Genomic DNA, 23,754 nt, shown 5'->3' with positions numbered 1-23,754 from the left:
TTGAATATATTAATAGTATAAAGATGCAGGTTGAGAGTGTTGCTCCATTAAATAATGGTACCAGTATGGTTGTAGCAGATACAGAAAAGGCAAATGTGCTAAATCAGTTCTTTTCTTCAGTGTATACAATAGAGGAGTCTGAGTTCCCAGGTTCACTTTATAGCTGCACTAATGGCTCAGCTCAATCTAGTCAGTGATCTTGACAAACTGGCAATCTGGGCAGCTAAGTGGCAAATGAGATTCAATGTTGATAAATGTAAAGTCATGCTCCTGGGATGTAAAAATATCCAAGCCACTTATACCCTTAATGGGACTGCACTAGGCAAATCCATTATGGAAAAGGACCTTGGAGTCCTTGTAGATTATAAACTTGGCTGTAGCAAGCAATGCCAGTCGGCAGCATCAAGGGCAAATAAGGTCTTGAGCTGTATTAAAAGGGGCATAGAGTCAAGGGAGGAGGGGGTCATTCTTCCACTGTATAAAGCACTTGTAAGGCCCCATCTAGAATATGCCGTACAGTTTTGGTCTCCATCACTCAAACAGGACATTATTGTATATTATTGTATATTAAGGGGTGATGTGATAACTATGTATAAATATATAAGGGGATCATATAATAATCTCTCTAATGCTTTATTTACCAGTAGGTCTTTCCAGCTGACACGAGGTCACCCATTCCGATTAGAAGAAAAGAGGTTCCGCCTAAATATTCAGAAGGGTTTTTTTACAGCGATAGCTGTGAAGATGTGGAATTCTCTCCCTGAATCAGTTGTACAGGCTGATACATTAGATAGCTTTAAGAAGGGGTTGGATGGCTTTTTAGCAAGTAAAGGGAACACAGGGTTATGGGAGATAGCTCATAGTACAAATTGATCCAGGGACTAGTCCGATGGGTTTTTTGCCTTCCTCTGGATCAACTGGCAGTTAGGCATATAAAAAAAATAGTTGAACTTGATGGACGTGTGTCTTTTTTCAACCTTACTTACCATGTTACTTATCGGCAATGCAAAACTTACATGTCCATTTACATGAACAACCACACAAAATGCTATATTCATATTTGTATTAGCAGATGGGAGACTGTAGCTTTTTGCAGTGAATGAAATATTGCATGGCAACTACTCTCCTCATCTGTCAGCACCCTAAGTATGTGTGGCGCAGAGGGGGATACTGCTGGTGCTCAGCACTTATAGGGTTAACACATTTTATCTGCTAAAGGGAGGGTACTAGTCTTTATAGCTGACTCATACAACCTGCCTAAATTTGGTAATGGTCATGTTCTGCCAGCTGTATTGGAAGCACCCTCATGCATCCATTTATTAAGGATTGTCTTTTTTTATCAATTGGATACCACTTAGTAAAACAATACTGATACCTTTAATGATACCATTAATATGCACTGTGTTGATTTCTTGAGGCTTAACTATTCACCACCTACTGAGCATTATGATTAGCATATTGTTCATTTAAATATATATACATATAATTGATTTCATATTTCCAAATCTAAGGGGGGGATTGATCAAAAGTTGAGTTTTAGTATTTTTCACGATTCCAAAAAAAAAAGTGAAAAAATGCAAATATACTCGAGAATATTCTTTGGAACCACAAATATCTGTGATTTATTAAAGAATAAACCTACAAAAAGCCACCAGAAAAAACTCAGCAAGTAAAAGCTGGCGACATTCAATAGGAGCCAGTGGGAATTGTCTCTCATTCAGATTTAATTATATATCTATTTTCTCAGTTTGTTAAAACAAAAGTAAATTAGCCTCATGGTCTCATGAATGTGAAAGCCAAGTACCCGGGTATATAAGGTAGAGAAAGCACAACACTGGGACATATGTGGCAGGAGTAGGAAGTGAGTCCCTAGTAAATCTCACCTGATGTCCATGCTAGGTCCAGCATGGACACTTTATATACTGTATATAATGCAATTGTACATTCACCTTATTACATTGCCAACTGACAAATACAATAAAAAGTCTGAAGAGTCTGAATTAGTAACAGTGATTGAACTTACAGATAACCAGGCAAAGAATAATTACACATTTACCTTATACTGTAAACATTTCCTATATAATAAATACAAAGGAAAAATAAAATAGAGGGTATAATGGTTTTTTAAGCAGGTCTCATTCTTTGGAAATATATTGTGCACATAAGTATATACCTATATGTGTTAAGAGAAGGTTGATAATTGTAATATAACTTGTCTTGCAAATGTGTAACATCTACTAGATTAAAGATGGAGTCAGTGCATATGCCAAATACATTACATATGCTATTTATGAAAGTGAGGCTATCTTTTTAGTTCTCATCAAAATTATGTAATTAGACAGGTAACTTGGCTCTCTAGGCAAACCCATATTCTTTCAAAAAGAAATTTTTCTTTAGCCAAATGTATTTTGCCATAATGGTGAGTAAATGGAGTCAGCACGACAAATTAAATTACATTGTTCTTCAAAATAATAAACTCTTGGCCCTCTCAATAAAATCTGTGTAGGAAGATACTAGCAAGAAGAAGTAACTTTAACTTCTTTAGTCATTTTCTTCCACAAGCAGAAATGCTATATTATTTATTATTCTTATCTCTAATAATACTTTGTTGAAATTAGCTTTATGTTCTTGAGTTATTTCTTTTGCTAATTGATTTTTTCGATTTGCTTATTTTTTTCCAGCATCAAAACAGGACAGGGACTGCCAGACAGCCATTTTGTACATATGGAGTTGATTATACCTTATTTCATCACAGCTGGATCTTTCAGGTCAGTGTCAGAGAACCTTTGAAAGTAACATCATTATATGAGCAGATAGTTGTCTTTGGATGTCTATACTGAAAAGCTGACGGCATGTGGTGTGCAACAGAGAAAGGCCACTGTTGTTTTTCTGTACAACATTCTTATTTTAAGACAATAAATGCTGTGACATTTATGAGAAAAGCAGTTTCTGCATTTGCAGAGTATTGACTCTTGGATCACCGACCTCTGTCTCCACTGCTGTCAACCTGTAAGTATAGACTCAACTTTGTTGCCTTCCCTTGCCCCTACACAGTTGTGGCAACTCCTTCTTAAAACACCACTCTGGGAGAAATGTTTTGGATATATGTTCAAACATATAGGTATGGGATCCATAATCCAGAAATGTAAAAAAAATTATATCATTTTTCTCTGTAGTAATAACAGTAGCTTGTACTTTGTCCAAACTAAGATATAAATAATCCTTATTGGAAGCAAAACCTGCTTTTTGAGTTTATTTAATGTTTACATGATTTTCTAGTAGACAAAGTAAAAACCCTTTGACAAAGTGTTGCTTACACCTCTTATAATTAAGGGGCTATTTATTAAGCCTATGTTTTTAAGGGGAAAAACTCTAATTTTAGGGGGGGGGAACTCCTCAAATTTTTCAAGAATTATTATGCTCCAAAGCTCATAAAAATCCAAATCCAAAAATACTCCAGCTAACCTGTTGAAGTCATGTCAAAGTCAATTGTAGATGTCACTTTTACAATTGGAAGATGTTTTTGCCTTCATGATCTTTGGTTTCTGGCTATTTGACAGTGTCGAAATTTGAGGTTTTCGAACGACAATTTGAAAACGTCACACAGTTCCAATTGTCACATGATTTTGCCAAAACTTTTCCCACATGTGCTTTTTTTCCCAGATTTTTCAGTAAATTAGAGCCATTCATGTTTGGGAGCTTGGTTGAATTTTTTTTATAATAAAAATGAGGAAAAAAAGTTTTAATGTTTACCCCCCCCCCCCCAAGAGTAATCTGTAACAAAGGAAGGCAAAAGTCTCAAGAAAGGCTACTTCAAAATGAATTAGTTGGTAGATGTTTATGGTTTCATAGTACATACATGCAGGTACATAGTTAATTTGAGTTGACAAAAAGCCAAGGTCTATTAAGTTGCACCCCAATGAACTCCAGTGTACATTTATATACATTCTAAGACAGACCTATCTATACACATACACACAGGGGCACATTTACTAAGGGTCGAATATCGAGGGTTAATTAAACCTCGATATTCGACCATCGAAGTAAAATCCATCGACTTCGAATATCCTCCATTCTGGCATATAAACCAGATTTTGGGATTATACAAAGCTTGCCTTAATAACAGTGTCTACAAAATCACACCTGCCTGCTTGCTGTGCTTGTGAAATCCAATGCTTACTAAAAACAAGATTTAAATAATTTTTATAGTGTAAGTGAAGTTTATTTTGCTTGGCTAGCATCATAAAATATGATTTGAAATTATTTCGTAAGGTGACATTAATAGTATTTGTGGTTTTTCTGAATATATTTTTTCTCTTTACTGTAAAGAATAATAGTATACAGGCATCCACATCCACCATAAAAAGCTTTTATGTTCTTAGGTGCCGAGAATTTGGATCAGAGGTGAAACTGATATGCTGTATAATAATATGTGTTGTTTTTACCTTGAGAGTGTTCAGATGCCCGCCAGACATGAATGATGTTGACACATCCAGCAATACCTTACACATTAAGTATTAAAGAGGTGCTATACCCTTTGCTAGCAGAGGTACTGTTAATTTAACAAAGGGAATACCTATGTTAATATAGTTTATTTTCTTTTATACATTTGTGGAGCTATAAAAATGAAGACAATACATTGCTGTGTACAGCAACTTTGTATTATAGCAGTATTTTCAATGATCCTAAACAAATTCAACTCACCTGTCCAGGGCAGTGCTTGTAGGCATGCTTCTTCCGAAACCGCGAACACCCATTTGACGGAAATAAGGAATGCAAGATAGGTTGGCAGCTATAACAGCTAAGGAGTCAGAAGGGTTCACAAAGAAACCATTTTTTCCTAAAATCATGTATCTGTCCTAGGGAAAAAAAGGTTATTAGAAATGTTTCTAATGTTCAAACAGAGCACTAGAGTACTTTGTTGTGAAATCCATGGTAAGCATAGATTTCTATAAAACAAAGAACGAATCTGTTTGTCTATTTTTGTTTCAGAATTCAAGAAATCATTCACCTTAAATACAACATGTAGCAAACTACAGAGCCAAAGTTGCAGAAGAGGTAGTCCAAAGCAAGCCTGGAAAGCCCCATTTCTAGTTTTCAGAACAGAAATATTAAACAGAATCTTTGTTCTTCTAGTGACGAGAACACAGTTGCACTCTCTACACTAGTGATTCATAGAGAAGGCTGGTTAGGGAGTTGGCATCTCATCTGATGCCTCAGGCTGCCTCAGAAACAGAAGCACCCCTGAATTTTACTAGAAAGTGTTGCAGAAAGTTGTATAATTTCGATATGTCTGACCCTCATTTTTTTAAGAATGCATGATATTTGCTCTGTAGAATTGATTTGTTCTGCAGTTTTGTTCTAAACCTATAACATTTTAAGACGGTTAATGCTTAAATTGATTATCAAGCAGGAACCCCTGCACGGCTCCAATCCTCATCAGTTATAGGGTCTGCTTTATGTAGATATATATATATATAAATCTCCAATGTGAGCCAAATTGTTGAAATTAATAAATATATTTTCACTTTTTCTGCAAATCTTGAACTTGAAAAATGTTTTGTTACAAGTTCTACAATATGTACTGCAGGGTGCTATTAACTATAGGGAGTTCCCATAAACTATTTGTCTGCATCTATAAATGGAACAGCACTGGTGGTAGCTGTTATGAAAGTTGCTGAGAATTCTGGCAGGGGTAATCACAGTGCTCTCATACACCAAATACTTACTCCATCTGCATCAAAAGCAACTCCAAATCCATGCTCTCCTCCCTTCATTGCCTCTAGGAGACCAGTGGCATATGTCAGGTTGGGGTCAGGATACTGCCCACCAAAATCTTCCAATGGAACACAATTCACTGCAGAATTGGCAGGTGCTCCTAATTCATCACATAAAATCCGTCTGACGTAAGGTCCCATTACTGGATTGAGAAGACACAGTAACAGGCATTGTTAAACATGACATCCTGTACAGGTGGTCCCTGACATGCTTCTTCATACAGTCTTAAAGGAAGTAATGTGTCACAACAGAATTAACAGGATCTTTATTTTTACAGCATGAACACCCAGGAGCCAGACGCTCATATCTCACACTTCTGGATGTGTGAAATTGCTAGAGAACACTCACCAGTCAAAGGCTAATCTCCCCGAATCTCCCAGTGTGACCTTACCCTAAAGCTGTTTAAACATGCTTTTTAACAATTTAACTTCTTATCTAGGCAAGATGACAAACACAGGCATACGATAATCTTTAAATTAAGGCAAATCATAACAATGGATTTGCCTACTGTTGTATAATAAATATTCAACACATTTTCTGAATTGGTCTGAATCGATCAATCCATAATGAGGATTCATTAGTCTAATTCATAGTGTGATTTTTTTTTCTTAGATATTTTTTTAGATATTGACACTGAGCTTAAATTACTACCTTATTAAAATGGCGCAGCATTTTAAAAGAGCTAAGTTTGAGTACAATTTGGAGAAAGAATACAGCATTCATAAGATAAGATTAATAAAATGTCATGGTATCTAATACATATCTAATGCTGTGTACTTGTGATCATCTGTTTTTTTAAGCTTTCTGCTTTAAATTGGCAGTAGACAAACATATACATTTTTTATTACAGGAATTGCTGCCAAGCAATAAAACATGTTTTTCTTATACAGACAGGCATAAATTCAAAATTCTAGGTGTTAACATAGCAAAAAACTGGTATTACTATATTAATAATATAGAGTATATATATGAGTAATGCACAGGGCACACAGTAATTATTGCTGGACATATAATTTAAATATTGCCTTCTGAAACTGTTATGAACAAATAACATATCTATAGTAACAGCAATAAATAAATTTTATTTCACAAAAGTATAACACCTCGAACTACAACCACAAGGGTAGTGTCAGGATCAGCCCGGGACTTGAACTCTGGTGGTGCTGTTCTGCTCATTGCAGCACTTACCTGATGAGCCACTGGGGGCTCTCAGGGCTGATTCTGAACTTTGGTGTGTATTGTTTTCTGTTATCTGCCATTCACAGTCTGTTTTCCACCCACCTCGTTTACTCTCATGTGTTTCCCATTTCCTAATCACCTTCCCTTTATAAACCCCGCCCTGAGCTTTGCTCAGTGCTGAGTCATTGATTGTATCCTGTTTGTTCCTGACCTGCTATTTTGAATCTGAATCTGAATCTGAATCTGAATCTGAACCTGAACCTGAATCTGAACCTGAACCTTGAAAACCTTGTTTGTCTTGTTCCTGAAAACCTTGTTACCTTGTTTCCTGAGTGAGTACTTTTGTTCCTGTGTTCCCCTTTTTTCCCTCACCATGTGGATTCCTCGATCAGCCATTCTGCTTGTTCCTGCCTTTTGTGTTTCTGTGTTCCGTCTGCAATAAACCTGCTATAACTTCATCACCATCATGTTTTTGCCTACTATTACCTATGGCTACACCCCTGGGCGTCCACCATATCCACTCCCCTTGGAGTGGCTATCCTCGGTCACAACAGTTCCTAGTTGTGAACGTTACAGAAAAAAAGGGGAACACAGGAACAAAAGTACTCACTCAGGAAACAAGGTAACAAGGTTTTCAGGAACAAGACAAACAAGGTTTTCAAGGTTCAGGTTCAGATTCAGGTTCAGGTTCAGGTTCAGATTCAGATTCAGATTCAGATTCAGATTCAGATTCAGATTCAAAATAGCAGGTCAGGAACAAACAGGATACAATCAATGACTCAGCACTGAGCAAAGCTCAGGGCGGGGTTTATAAAGGGAAGGTGATTAGGAAATGGGAAACACATGAGGGTAAACGAGGTGGGTGGAAAACAGACTGTGAATGGCAGATAACAGAAAACAATACACACCAAAGTTCAGAATCAGCCCTGAGAGCCCCCAGTGGCTCATCAGGTAAGTGCTGCAATGAGCAGAACAGCACCACCAGAGTTCAAGTCCCGGGCTGATCCTGACAGGTAGCATAACAAAGGTTTCAAATGACTTGCAGCCAGATTATGCTGATTATGATAGAAGAGTGGCAGAAGCAAATTTAGCTTGGAATCACAGGTGGAAAGAAGCCTGTCCAGAGCCACTGCAGTTAGTGTGTGTGTGGGGGGATAAATTATTATTATCATTAACTAGGGGTGTACCTAATCCCAGATTCTGAGCCTTTTTAACGGGATTTGGTTGATTCCAAGAGCTTGGCCAAACCAAATCAAACTTTAAACCAAAAGAGAGAGCTATTACAGTTGTAATACTAGAACAGAAAATACCATATAAATGCATGGAAGTTAAATAATGGGAACAGAACAACCTTTAAAGGGGACCTGTCACCCAACAAAATTATTGCAAATCTAATTTTTTTGCAGTTAGACAAGCAAATAAACTTTAATTACCCTATATAAATTATTTGGGGTAGGTTCAGTAAAGGACAAATTGTCGCCAGTGACTGCTTCACCCAAACATCACACAACTTCGCCAGCAACAAATTCGCTCTGAATACGCTAATTTACTAAAATGCAAAGTTTCGTCCCAGTCGTCGAACGCTGGCGACTTTTCGCTAGCTTTACTTCGGCTGTGCGAGCATTTCATAGCGATCATGCGCTAGCGTTCATTTGTGCCTATCGGAAATTCACTAGTGATCTTGCGGTTTGGTCAATTTGCATACGGTGGGTAATTTGAAGTTGTATGGAGGTCTTTATTATAACTGTTGGTGCAAATGCTTGAAGTTATCACTAAATAAATGTCTAGGGAACCTTAGTAAAGATAAGATAGTTAATATAATGCCCTACACAAGAGCCCACTGTAAAATGAATGTTCCATATGTTATGAAATGTCTGGAGAAAACCGGTTACCCAAAAAAAGTTCAAGTCAGGACTTTTGCAGGCAATTCCCCTTCAAAAAAGGAAAAAAGTTGCCAGAGTTTTTGGAACTTTAATGCATTTTCGGCACACAGGATATGATGTAAGTGACAGAAGATTGAGGAAGATCTGGCTTCTTTTTTAAACCCTCGTCTGGTCTGAGGTAGCGAAGTCAACTCTGGCGAAAGAGGCAACGTTCAGTAAAATCTGCACTTTAGTGAATTTGCAGAGTAACGATTGTTAGCCAGAGCGAAAAAAAAAACACCTGTCGATAGAGTGCAAATGAACGCTAGTGATGGCCCCATTCACTAGCAAATTGGTGCCTGTGCCTGTTGAATTGGTGATATCCTTGTGGGTGGCAACAGTGGCATAAAGTGGGTGGCAACAGTGGCATAAAGTCGCTAGCGTTAGCCACTTCGCTCTTTAGTAAATCTGCCCCTTTGAATTTTGTTGGCTTTGGTCTGGGAACTCATACTTATAGCAAGCAGGCAGGAGCCATTTTGTGGACACTGTTATTAAGGCAAGCCGTGCATCATCTCAAAATCTTGAGCGGGAAAAAAACTTGAATTCTTTAAGATTTATTATACCCTGAAGCTGCTAACAATTCGTATATAAATATACTCCAGCTAAAACCTGTAGATATAGATATCATGTAAAAGTCAATGTTAGTGATGAGCAAATCAGTTGCTTCACCGATAAACGGGCAAAACTGCAAAAAAATTCACAAATATGTACAATATTTGAAGCCAATAGGCGGCAACATTTTTTTTACACTTCACAACCATTTTTTCTCAATCCAGGTGCATTAAAGTCAATGTGGCAAATGTTTTGTCCAAATGCATTAAAGTCAATGGACGCCTTTTCTTATGGGGACTTTTTTGTCCCAGTGACAATTTTTTTTTGCCAACTTTTTTTTTCACAGTGGATTTTTGCTACAGTTTCGAGAAAACATTTGCAGATGGTGAATGGCGGAATTTCTCTGGAAATCCATGCCTGACAAAAAGATTCACTTATCACTAGTCAATGGCAGATGGTCCCTTTAATCTTTGGAACATGTTTTGTGCCTTTATGGTTCTCGAAAGGTGTTTCGGCTTTTAGCGCTAGTTTTTGTTCGATAATCTGAATTATTCTAGTTTTTCTGCCGACAACTCGAAAAAAAATTGTTTTCACAATTCGCACAATTTGAATTGACGCTCAATTTTCGCTAAATTTTTTTGAATATAAAAGAATCTGTTTGCTCTTTTGAGAAATGGATTTCAGTGCAGAATTCTGCTGGAGCAGCACTATTAACTGATTCATTTTGAAATTTTTTTTTTTTTCCCATGACAGTATCCCTTTAATAAAGTGAGAAAAAGTTGAGTTTCAGTAAACAACCCCATTAAGCACAATAGTTTTCTATTAGACACATCACAGTATTTACAGTATACTGTAAATAGGGGATATATTAAAAACGACTGTTCTTACCTCCATTCATTGCATCAATCCTTATTTTCAATTGGTCAGGGCCAGTAAGCAAACTTTTAATTGCATTCATATCAAACAGAGTTCTGAGCATATTGAGATACACGTCCACTGAATCCACTATTTCAACTGTAATCAAAAATACGTTAAAATCATGAGTTGGTTGAAATCTAAGGGCAGAATCCTTCTGCTTGTTTAATTTTACAGACTTACATATAATTGTACCTAAACATGTAACAACTTTTAAAACTACAAAGCTTCTCCTAGCATTTGAAATTTACCGGTAGTTAAATTTTACATTTTTTAACAGATACAGTATGTACTCGAACACTTTTGTGCTTGTGTGTTCATGATTGCCCTTTACTGATATGAAAAAATGAATTGCTATGGAGAGTGCAGTAGAAATGCAAAATGTGCTTTTTACTTTTTGAAAAGAAAACATGGTCAAAATCAAGTAATGCAAGAAAAAACGAATCATGATAAAGAACACAGTACAGGGATGGGACCTGTTATGGGACCTGTTATCCAGAATGCTTGGGAACTGGGTTTTTCCAGATAATAGATTTTTCCGTAATTTGCATCTTCATGCCTTAAGTCTACTAGAAAATCATGTAAACTTTAAAACCCAATAAGCTGGTTTTGCTTCAAATTAGTACAGGGCTGCTCCGCCAATGAGGTGGCAAAGCCCCACTAGATACCAGGGGCGGCAAAAATGCCTCTCCTGGTACTTTAAGAGCCGAATTTCTGGTTTTCAGCTGAATTTTTCAACCGGAAATTCGGCTCTTCTAGTGCAGAGACTGCAATTATGCTCTCTACTCTAATGTCCGCCCTCGTGGACCCGGACCAAAAAAGGTGAGCGCACCTAGGGAGGGGGAGGGCGGCAGCAACATCTAGCTGCCTCAGGCAGCTGAGGGGCGAGGAACGCCCTTGAATAAGTATTAATCATATCTTAGTTTGGATCAAGATTATTTGATTATAATGGAGTCTATGGGAGACATGGAACATTCTGGATAACGGGTTTTTGGATAAAGGATCCCAAATGCATACTTTTTTTTATATTCTGGCCCCATATTGTTAAAGATTGTGAAGAACAACTAAAATACCATTTAGGTAGCAGATTAAATGACTGTCACACAAGGTAGTGACCAAAATGTCAACTTCCTTTCACAGATTACATTAGAAGTTATGATTATTTAATAACGTTGAAGGATTCCACAGCAGGTAGCAGGAGAATTAATTGCCTTTTAGGGCAGTGACACACGATGTGAGGCAACTTCAGACGACTTCGGAAAACAAAGCGCTCAGAGTGCCATCCCGCCGGCGACTTTCAATCTAGCCAGCGGGAAGGCAGGGGAGGTAGTTCGGAGAGATTAGTTGCCCCAAAGAAGAGGAGATTTGTCACTGGGCGACTAATCTCCCCGAATTGCAGCGTGTGTCTCTGCCCTTAAAGATACATAAACAGTAATGTAACTACCCCCTGCTGGGCCAGGGTGCAGGCCAATTAATTTTCTTTTTTAAGTACATTTCTTTTTAAATTAATGAGGGAGTTTTACAATGAAACAAGATGGGACCACAATGCTCCTGTACACATAGAACCAACCTATACGTTGAAGTTACCTAGTGTGGCTCTGTCTAATTTAGAATGCTCCTGAGGCAAGTGAGTCCAACTAGGGAAACACAGTTTGCAACATAGATGAGAACTGAAATATTAACTCAGACACCCCATAAAAGCACAACCAGAACCAGAGTGTCTGGTCCGCATTTTGGGTGGGGGAAGTGCAAGACAACCAGGCACCTTTCCAAGTAGCATTGCCTGGAAGTGTGATTGTAAGTTAGTAGTAGCTAAAGCAAGCCTATTTTTAGCATATAAGAATGTGGACTGTGTATAGAAACAAGCTCTATGTCTGAAAGAAAAAGCAAGCTACTTCTTTGAAAGTTAGATAGAGTGATTTGGGCATGGGGGTGGCATGTGGGACTAAGCTTTTGCTGGACAAAGGCCGCAGCATTGATTCTAGAACCACTGAATTTAACAAAACATGTCAGAACATCACAAAGAACAGGCTCCCAGTCCTTACACCTATCAGTCACCTGGTCAGCCCTTAAAACTGCATTTTAAGGCTGCTTAAAGTGTTGAAACAAGGAACAGCAGCACATGCCAAGTCCAGGAGAAAGTTAAGCCTGAAAAGAATTAAATCTGCTGGGAGATGTGCTGGCACTTCATGCAGAGAGAGACTCATTAATTACAAGCTTATAAAAGTACGGTTCTGGTTTAAAAATTAGAGTGTTTTCATTTGGCACACACTTTACACAAAATTACCTCGAAATGGTTTGAATTTATTCTCCAGGTCAAATTCCTGCCTTCCAACTCTGGAAAGGTCAATATGGAGGTCTGGACAGATGGCATATTCTTCAATAGTTTTACTAATCTGGAAAATTTTATCAGTAACAGTATCGGGGGCAGGACCTGAAACACATGAATATGTATAAGAACATGAAAATACAAATGAAACACTGACTTTATTCAGAATATCTTCAAAGAATAGATATTTTAATTATTACAATATATCAGCTGCTGGCTTTCACAAGGGCTAGTGGAAAATGAGGACAGAGGAATATCATATCATTGATATGTCCAGCATCTGCATCCATGTGTATTAGGAAACATCTGTTTGGAACGAAAATTAAATAATTCAAAGGCTAGCAGATAAATGGTAGCAGTTTCATTTGGGAATAAAATATGTGGTCTTTGGGGCAGCAGGACTAAAATAAATGGTTAAAATGTCTTGCATTGTGTCTGGCAACAGATTAATTTGTGAGGTTAGAGTACATTAATAAAGAACATTTATTGAGTTTTATCATATATTCAATTCAACAGATTGTTGGCATTTCTAGAACAGCAGGATTCAGTGGGCCTGTATGACAAATAGTAAGATAAAAGTCCTGTCAAAAAATAAGGATGCAAAATACAAATTAAAGTATGATAAACTGTAAAAAATCAAGACTTTGAAAAAGAGTCTAAAAATGCCCACATATAACTAGGTATATTAATGTGTCTGCTGCTAGTATTGGAAGGGTTTAAACAGATTGGCAGATAAAATTAATTAAGCATAATAAAACAAAACATTTTCTTTATAGGAATTGTAATGTGTTGGGTGATGAATAATGGAGCTTGCATTGTAACAGTTGCATGGTATGACTAATATAACTACTGCACTTACATGCCAGTTACACACAAAAACTTGAATACCAACAGGTGTGATGTAATGGGTGCCTAAATTGTGATGGGATTAATGTATAATGAACAAAGGACAGCTCAGTATCTCACAAGGACAGCTGCTAATATACTGTCATTGGTACATGTGCAAAATGCAGAAAAGACTTTAGATACTTTAGACTAAAAGACAGGTGATCAAACATTGTCCCTCACATGCCACGGCTAAAGCAAAGGGTCAGACTATGAGGAGACAACTGTGATGACTTTGATTAAATGAATAGTAATTAAAAAAATATGTAAATATGTCAGACATGCTACAATAGTCTGCCATATACAGTAATAAAGTCTTAAAATAGTCTTCGAATTATCAATACTGATTTTTTTTTTTTAAAAGTGGATGTTTGGAAAGCATTCTACTAACTCTGTGAGATTAAGGGTACATGTTCGTTCTAAAGCTAATTATCGTTCATCTAAAATCTAAGCCTAGTAAGCATTCAGGCTAGCTATTAGGTGCACTCAAGGGGGCAAATAAACTTTTTTAACCTATGTCAAAGAGGGTAATAGGGTAATATCGCAAAATCAAAGCCATGAAACCACATACGTGCTCTTCACACTTTAATGTTGATCTTTATTCTCAGTCCAGGAGAAAAATCTACTTGAGCATTGCCTTCCATATTTATTTATTCTCTTTTGTTATTCAACCAACACATAGTATAGGTCATTTACAAAAAAAAGTACTGACTCTCTGACACTCTGACTTTGACAACCTGACTGTCCCATCTCAGCCTGTTAGTTACAGTTTCTAATGCTAACGGACTCCTGCTGCACAAATATGGCAGCCCCCTCATACAGGAACATGGGGATCAGATAGGTAATGTAAAAGCATCATGCAAATACTTTATGGCAAAGTTAGAAGTAGCTTGCAAAGCCAATATTATAATAGATGCATGGCACTTAGGGGCCCATTCATTAAGTTCGAGTGAAGGAACAGAAGAAAAAAAACTTCGAATTTCGAAGTGTTTTTTTTGGCTACTTCGACCATCGAATGGGCTACTTCTACTACGACTTCGAATCGAACGATTCGAACTAAAAATCGTTCGACTATTTGACCATTCGCCCCTCTAGTTCGCCACCTAAAAGCTACTGAACTCAATGTTAGCCTATGGGGAAGGTCCCCATAGGCTTGCCTAACTTTTTTTGGTCGAAGGATAATCCTTCGATCGTTGGATTAAAATCTTTTGAATCGTTCGATTCGAAGGATTTAATTGTTCGATCGAGCGATTATTCCTTCGATCATTTGATCGAAGTATTTGCGCAAAATACTTCGACTTCGATATTCTAAGTCGAAGGATTTTCATTCCCCATTCGAATATCGAGGGTTAATTAACCCTCGATATTCGACCCTTGATGCATCTGCCCCTGTGTGTTAACTGGGACCAGTAACATAAAAAAAAATTTAAAAAAAATTTGTTTCTACTTGACGAAAAAAAAAAAACACCAAGGCAGTTTTAACTTTCAATTCGCAGTCTTTATTAAGAAATTACTCTCTGCTTGCGCTCCTCTTCAGAAATGGCGACAGGGCCGACAATCCATCATGTGGCGCTCGATTTCTCCTCCCTGGCTATCTCCTATAGAAGGCAGGGAGGAGAAATCGAGCGTTGCACGATGGATCGTCACCGTGTCGCAGAGAATCGGTAAGTAGTTTCTTAATAAAGACTTGAATTGTGAATTGAAAGTTAAAACTGCCTTGGTGGTTTTTTTTTCCGTTAAGTAGAAACAAATTATGTTACTGGTCTTTTAAAGGAACACGGACACATTCCTATGAAAATCTATGTGTCAATATCACTAGTGTTATAGCACTAAAATCTAGCAAGCCAAAAGTTATTCAAAACAACCCCTAGGCCTAGTGGTAGGTACACGAGCAACACCTAGACACAGCAAAGCATACTCTGCGGTTGTGTCAGACACTCTCGGCTGGAGGCGGAATGATCCTTCCATAGCCTTTAGAAGGATCGCACTGCCTAAAGCCCAGCATTGTGGCTCCCTCTGCTCTCTGGGGGTGGCTTTGGGGAACTTTTGCCTATGCAGATTTAATAATACTGAAACATTCCTTTAGACTTTTATAGGAATATGTCACTTTTCCTTTAATAAGCACTAAGTAACAAAACATCTTAACAGATTTGGGGCAGATTATAAGGGTAGTATAAGGTTGTTTTAAAAGATTTTCAGCCGTTCCTCTATGTAGAATTTTCCTCGCGCCACCAAATTTCTCAGATGCCTTTTGTAAACTGCCTTCCTAAATTAAAACCACAAATGCTCAGCTGGTCCATGATGAGAATGAAACAGCCTATTAACACTGACTTTGTTTTATCTCTTAGTTCTTTATATATTCAGGTGCATGCTTTGGAAAATTGCTGTATTGTAGAGACCAACTTTGATCCAGATTGAGCAGGTGGAAAAAAATTGTGCTCATTATTTCCACGAGTATCTGAATCAGAAGAGAATCTAACACACCTTTTCTTTGTGAATCAATGTTGTAAAGTTTGAGCCATTATGAGTTATTCCCAAGACACTCTTTTTCTTTTTATTAATCCTTCAGTAAAGGCCATTTTGTAAAGTCAGTGTTGCATTTCATTATTGCAATTTCAAAGTGTATACTAGTTTTTGCCTTCTTTTCACAGTTCTTTTCACAGAACTTGATTATAGCTTTTCTGGTAAGTTAGCATCTGTTCTTGATTCCATTTGTGTCTTTGTTACAGTTATCACACAACGTACGAAGATTAATGAGGTTTTGCCTGCAATTTTCTAAGAAGGCCCGGGCATTTATAATGGTGATCTATACTCCCAGAGGATATACTCTATACTCCCGTACTTGCTGTAGCGTTACCTCTTGTTATACCCCTTCGAAAAAAGTGATCCAGTTTCAGCCAAAGTTTTGAATCTTTATATTATGTCTAGTCAGCACAGTTCTATGACTACATTTTTATACCATTTGTCTGTATATATTTTAGGGGCCTATAGGATCTATTAGGCTCCTATAGAGTTAATCCCCTACCTTTGCTTAAGTTCTCTTTTCCCTTGTTATTGGGCCTAGCCCTTCTAACTGGTAAAGTGTAACAACTACACCTATTGGACAAAGAGTGTAATGACACTCCCCTGCCACACTGCTATATAGTGCTGTGTAGGGAGTGGCCTCTTCCTCTTTGGCTCCTGGTGTCTGTGCTGCTAGGTGTTTCCCATTGAGCCTGGGATCACCAAGGCCCCAGTAAGCCATTTACCCCAAAGGGACCTGTACCTTTGGTGCTGAAGTCGGGAACCAGGCAATCCCATGAATGAGGATTAGCTATCATTAGGGCAGATCTGTAATAGTCTCTCTAGGAGAGAGAGATAGCCAGATTAAGGTAGTATGAGCAGTTCTGTGCTCCAACAAGGAGAATAGCAGGGAGTAGCCTCCCAAAGGCTTTTAAGGTGCCTTTAGTGTAGGGAACTCAGTGATAGGGAATTCAGTTTAGCAGAGCACTGCCTGACCCCTACTTGATCGATCCTGTTTCACATTGGTCGCTGGTCTTTGGGAGTGAGATATTCTTCCTACTGTTTGACTTGAGGAGTGACATCTGTACATGCTGCATCATCATCAATGCTATCCTTTCTCCTCTGTGACATGCTAACTCCTACGACAACTCCTGCGTGAGTAAACCTGTGGTCAATTGCCTTTGCATATTGTTGTGCTAATAAACCATCTCACTTGTTTTCACTATCTAAAGAACCTCCTGGCGTCCATTATTCTATCTTTCACTCTAATTAGCCTGTGGGTTGTAGTTTTACACCATCTTAAAGGGGAAGCTTCCATTTAGCGAAGGCTCCGCCCTGAGTGTAGTTTCACAGTGTAACCCATGCTCATACACTAGCTGGACACCCTTAACCCCTAATTGGCGGGATAGGCCAAGAAAGCGTTACAATATGTAGGAGCAAGAATTGTTCTGGTTGCCTCCTAATCCCCACAAGAACATTTTTTTAACATTACATTTAACTGTGGGAAAATTAAATAGCCCACTTTTTCCTAGCAGGCCCTAAATCAGATGGGAACTAGATTCTGAAAACATGCACTGACAACTTCTGGGACAAACAGAGATGGAATACTTTTATGGGCCATATACACAACCAAAAAATTAAAACGTATTTTAAGTACACTCATATGTGCTATATTAGGGATTTTAACTCTAGCTGTAACTAAATCTTCCAGAACTGCCATAAATACCGTGTAGGAAATGCTGGGAGATGTATTTGTATAACAGCTAGAGTGGCAAGCAAGCATTTTCAACCGTTTGTTTGAAGTTTGAAATAACTACTCTATAGCTTCCAGTGCTCTCATTTTTAAAATCAAGACATTTTATGGCTCAAAACCACATCCAGCTAAAATGCCTGATCTACCCATGGTCATGTTTTGGGATCATCCTGTAAAAACAGGGGCAGGTTAGAAACAAACTACTCATTAATTATCAATCAGTTTCCATTTTGCTATCATGTTACACAGATTTGCGGTAGGGACATAATTTTGTGAGTACATACAGTACACCCTGATGTGTGAGAATATCCACCCAAATCATTTACCTCCATTAGCAACATTAAATTTAATTCCAAAATCCCCTCCGGGTCCTCCTGGATTGTGACTGGCTGTTAGGATAATTCCTCCAATTGCTTTGATCTTTCTGATGATGCATGATACAGCAGGTGTAGACAGTAATCCATTCTGGCCAATGATTAATCGACCAATCTAACAGGGAAAAAGAATATATATATGTCAAATGACAGGTTAAATAAAATATTATTATTGCTTATTACACTGTGATATACACCACTATGATGCAAATTTTTATGCAATTTATACAACAACACACTTTAGAATAAAGGTGGCAGGTATGATGCTATGTAGCTTGCATCAGCATTAGATTAAAAGGATACCATCCAGAGCAGGGGTGTCCAAACTTCCACATTAGAAAAAGAAAAATTGTCTGGGGCCACACATGAAATACACAAACACGTTTGATTTGTAAAAGTAAAGGAAATACACAGAAAAGAACTACTATGCCAGTTGGATAACCAGATGGAGCTATACACTGGAATATGGGACACCTGGATAATAAATAGACGTATCATTATATTATTATTACTAACTGGGCAATGGGCAGAGTCCCCCCTCCTCCTATTTCCTCGGGAACCAAGCGTTTCAAGCTGGGCCGCATTAATATGCATCCTGGTCCACATGTGGCCCTTGGACCGCAGTTTGGGAACCCCTGATCCAGAGGAACCGTCAGTCCTAATGTTGTTGTTCCCAGTCCCTGACACTCAAATAACCACAAAGGAATCAGATTATTACCCAAAATGCAGTACACACCCTCTGTCTATAATTCCACCATCATATACACTTTGTTACATAATACCACCCCAAACTAACATCACTCTTACTGTGCTAGTGATGCAGTGTATGCATCATGGTTACTACTAAGCCTTTTAAAGGGGAACTATCGCGAAAATGAAAATTTAATTTAAAGGAAAACTATACCCCCCAAACAATGTAGGTCTCTATTAAAAGATACTGAGTAAAACAGCTCATGTGTAAAACCTTGCTTCATGTAAATGAAACATTATCATAATAATATACTTTTTTAGTAGTATGTGCCATTGGGTAATCATAAATAGAAAATTGCCATTTTAAAAAATAAGGGCCGCCCCCTGAGATCGTACGATTCACTGTACTCATATACAAACCACATGTAAGGTCACATGAGCCAATTAACAGACAGAGTTCTGCCTTTTGCTTCCTCACTTCTTCCTGTTACAGTTAGTGTTGTAGTATTTCTGGTCAGGTGATCTCTGAGGCAGCACAGATAGAGTCACGAAATGGTGGTTCAAGGCAAGAGATGTAAAAGGGCAATATTTATGTAAATATATATTCCAGTTTGGTAAGATTCTTTAATATGTCATTCAATTTGATATAAACTATCTGTTGCTCAAGTATTGATTTTGGGGGTATAGTTTTCCTTTAAGGTTCAGCATACTGAAACTTTCTAAATACAATCAATTAAACATTTTGCATCATGAAATAAGTTTATGTTCACTATCCCTCTCTCAGCCTCTGTTTCTCTTCATTCTGTCTTCATGCAGCAGTTGGGTGTCAGATATTTATTGACAGATCCAATATATTTTATACGGGGGCTTCCTTTCCTAGCAGATTAATTAGAGCTCATTCAAATAACTGATTCCAATACAAACAAAAACCTAACATAATAACTGCCTTTTGCACAAATTCTGCATGTAGAGAGACAAGATTTCTGGTGATTTTAATAGAGTGAGCTCTAATACATATTCTATGCAAAAGAAGCCCCTTTATAAGATATATTGGATCTAACTGTCAATGATTATCTGACACCCAACTCCTGCATGAAGACAGAACGAAGAGAAACAAATGCTGAGAGAGAGACAGTGAAGATAAACTTGATTATTTCAGAAGTGATGCAACATTTATAGCTGATTATATTTAGAAAGTTTCTTATTTCAGTATGCTGAAGCTTCTATTAATTTTTTGTGATAGTTCCCTTTTAATGAAATTAAAGCTATCATTCCATGCAAAACATAATACAGTGATTTGTCAAGTGCTAATGATGCCCTGTGTTTTATGTATTGGATCCTCAACTACAGTACAGTCACACAAGAGTTTAAATGACCTAAATACTTGACCAGGCACTTAGGGGTAACCGATATGTAAATCCGGGCCTTTTGAGCATTCTGTATTTGTTGTCAAGCAGCTATAGCATTTGGCAGGACCATAAGCCTTACTGACAGTTCTGCAAATTGTATTGGAAGCCAAAGAAAAGAAACCTGTGCTTGAAGAAAGCAGTCAGCTGCACAATAAATCGTGGAGAATTATAAAGCTTAGACACATGGCGAGGCATAAAGGTACACGCCTAAAGTGCCAAATACACATGCTGCATTGCTCATACTGTAACTATTAAAGGAAGAAAGAGGTTCACAAAATCCAAGTGTAAAAATAGTAAGGGATTTAATAACGTTAATCTTTGAATGTTAAATGATGACTGTATGCAGAGGTGTCCAACTGCAGAAACCACAACTAAAAGCCCTAAAACCTTTAAATGAAAGATGATGGCAATAGGATGGTATACAGTTTTGCTGCTAGTTTAAAGTTACAGTAGCTGTAAAACAGTGGGCAAAGATTTGAATATATAAATCACCAAAACCAAAAAGTTTTGGTGGAAATTTCTGTCTATTCTCTGATAGGACTGAATAGTGATGCCATTTATCGATGAATCAATCAGTTCCTGACCATGACGTTATATTCTACAGAGAGGATTGCACAAGAAAATGAAACATACACCACCACCACCATCTACATACATCACCATCTATCAGTACAGTACAGCCTGAATTAAAGCTCATGTTCCTTTTTTCTTTGATTATTTTTCCTGCAGTGGCTTTTCATTCCATACAAACATTCCCATTCCCCCAAGATGGTAAATCTTAAAGGAAAACTATACCCCCAAAATGAATACTTAAACAACAGATAGTTTATATCAAATTGAATGACATATTAAAGAATCTTACCAAACTGGAATATATATTTACATAAATATTGCCCTTTTACATCTCTTGCCTTGAACCACCATTTTGTGACTCTATCTGTGCTGTCTCAGAGATCACCTGACCAGAAATACTACAACTCTAACTGTAACAGGAAGAAGTGAGGAAGCAAAAGGCAGAACTCTGTCTGTTAATTGGCTCATGTGACCTTACATGTGGTTTGTATGTGTGCACAGTGAATCTTACGATCTCAGGGGGCGGCCCTTATTTTTTAAAATGGCAATTTTCTATTTATGTTTACCCAATGGCACATACTACTAAAAAAGTATATTATTATGATAATGGTTCATTTACATGAAGCAGGGTTTTACACATGAGCTGTTTTACTCAGTATCTTTTAATAGAGACCTACATTGTTTGGGGGGTATAGTTTTCCTTTAATGATTAAAGTTATACAGTTACCCTGGTCACTTTATCATTATCAACAGAGCTCCACACTTGTTAAGAAATATCTTTTTGCAACATCCGGGCTCCAAAAATGAATGTGTGTTGCTATACATCTAAAAAGATTTATTTGCAAATCTTTAGACATATACATACAAATATACACGTAGCTTATGGGATACTACATCACCAGCTGGTGGTAAAATGCCCAGATGTCTGATTTAGGTGAAGTTGACAGTTTTTAACCCAAAATCCAACAGCTCTTATATCCCCCTTATGCTCTATTGAAGCACATGGCAATAATATGGGCATACTGTGGGCTGTGTGCCCCATCCTACCAGTTTATTCTTTCTGTAACACAAGACTATTAATGCAGAAAAGGCAGCATGTGGGTCACATGTAGCCCATCCACGCTCAACTGTGATGCCAAAACTGATGATAATAAGAAGGGAACACTATTTGTAAAATTAATGGATATATTAAATTGGAAAGTCAGTTGATGAACCCTAATACTTTTATTAAAAGGTAATGTTTTATGGTATCAACTTTACAAGGAATGTGCAGCCTTTATAAACAGTAGAAGGTCATATTGAGACCCCTTCAGTTACTAAACTGTGCCCAGCCAGGCATTCAATAAATACTCATGGGGGTACAGGGGCAGGAAATATAAAGGCAATCAAAATGCTATTTTTGCAGCCTAGTAACTTACATTTATTAGAATTGCCCTCATTAGTAATGTCCCAATCTTATAATCATACCTTTGTATGCCTCTATGCAAAACATAATTGTGGCACCTTTATCTTCAGTCAGACCTTCTAAGTGGCAATCTTCCTGACTGCACTTTGGATAGATCTGCCCCTGTGGATAATATTGTGTGTCTTTATCTACATGGCTTTAGAAAGGTCTTTGGTGAAAAGAAGCCCAAGAGCAGGGAGTTGAGAATAGAAGACCACTATATAGGGAAAAACCCAAAACCTTTTATGAATTTATAAAAAGACAGGAAACAGATTTTAACAGAGACATTAAAGGCAAGTACAGAAGGCAGCAAGTGAATGCTTAAGTGATGGCCTGGACAGAGATAATCAGACAGTACCTAAAGTGGAAATGGAAATTCAAATTCCATGTAAGCTGATCTACAGTAATGTAAACTGTTTCCTTTTCATGTCCTCTCCAGATTAGGGTAATGCTATCAGCATTAATTAGAGACGAGGAGATTGGAGCCCTGCTGAATTTATTCTTAGGTTGCGAATTCCTTTAAACAGGAAAGAATGTGGATTAAGTGGAGAACAATGAAAAAAGGAAATAATAATATTAACATTCCCTGGCTTCTTATATGGTCAAGTTTGAAATGTTTCCAGGTAACACATTTTTATAAACAGAAAAAGACGTACCAGTCCAATTACTATATTTCTTGATGCTGTGATGAAGAAAGTGGTTAGCAAAAGCAATTCACTACTGTTTATACCTGACATACATTTACAGACCACTGCTAAACCCTCTTTTCGCTGTGTGGAACTTTTTTTGATGCTTATTGATTAAACAAAAGTAATCCTGCATGGAAGAGGCTTAGAGTATAAGTAGATAGAAATGTTTTAAACCAATTATTACTCTTTCTTAGACCTATCTACAACTTTGTTTTCTTACAGTCCACTTATATACTGAATTTATTGCACCAGACTAAAGTTTCAGCTACTCAATAGCAGCAATGATCCAGGACCTCAAACTTGTCACAGGGGTCACCATCTTGGAAAGTGTCTACAACACAGTGGGCTCTGAGCAGCTGTTGAGAATCTAAGGGGTTGTCGCAAATGATCAAGCAGAAAATGAGGTTTGTCTGTAATATAAGTTGATGCTACAGGGCTGATTATTAAATTCTGATGCTAGTTGCACTGGTTTCTGTGCTGCCATGTAGTAATTATTTATATTAATTACTAATCAGTCCTATATTGTGACATTTATATGCTATGTGTACTGTATATTGTGAGTCGGTTATGAAAGGAGAATTCAACCATTCGGCAAGCTGAGTGGGAGATCAGCATGTTGGCACATGCGCAGTTGGAGCAATTTGCCGATTTGCGACAACTGCGCATGCGCCGAAAATCACGAAAATTGCTGAAACGCCGGAAGAAGACGAAGACCCGGAAGATGGCTGCGTGGAACTCGGATACCAGAAACTATGCCAAG

At 37.6% G+C, this 23,754-nt stretch overlaps 1 protein-coding gene across 2 annotated transcripts in view; it reads right to left on the bottom strand.

Moving 5' to 3' along the window:
* The window catches only part of LOC108706963 (phosphoglucomutase-like protein 5), a 77,679-nt gene that overhangs the window by 28,912 nt on the left and 25,013 nt on the right, over positions 1–23,754 (bottom strand). For both annotated transcript variants that reach the window (XM_041580145.1, XM_018243831.2), the window contains exons 2-6: positions 18,142–18,304; positions 12,634–12,780; positions 10,320–10,445; positions 5,730–5,920; positions 4,705–4,859 (exon numbers count right to left, since the gene is read on the bottom strand). In XM_041580145.1, the coding sequence (XP_041436079.1) occupies positions 4,705–4,859; positions 5,730–5,920; positions 10,320–10,445; positions 12,634–12,780; positions 18,142–18,304 (782 nt within the window). The remainder of the gene's footprint in view (positions 1–4,704; positions 4,860–5,729; positions 5,921–10,319; positions 10,446–12,633; positions 12,781–18,141; positions 18,305–23,754) is intronic.

Source organism: Xenopus laevis, chromosome 1S (assembly GCF_017654675.1).
Source record: "Xenopus laevis strain J_2021 chromosome 1S, Xenopus_laevis_v10.1, whole genome shotgun sequence".
Taxonomy (NCBI): domain Eukaryota; kingdom Metazoa; phylum Chordata; class Amphibia; order Anura; family Pipidae; genus Xenopus; species Xenopus laevis.
This window is presented reverse-complemented; position numbering and strand designations above follow the sequence as displayed.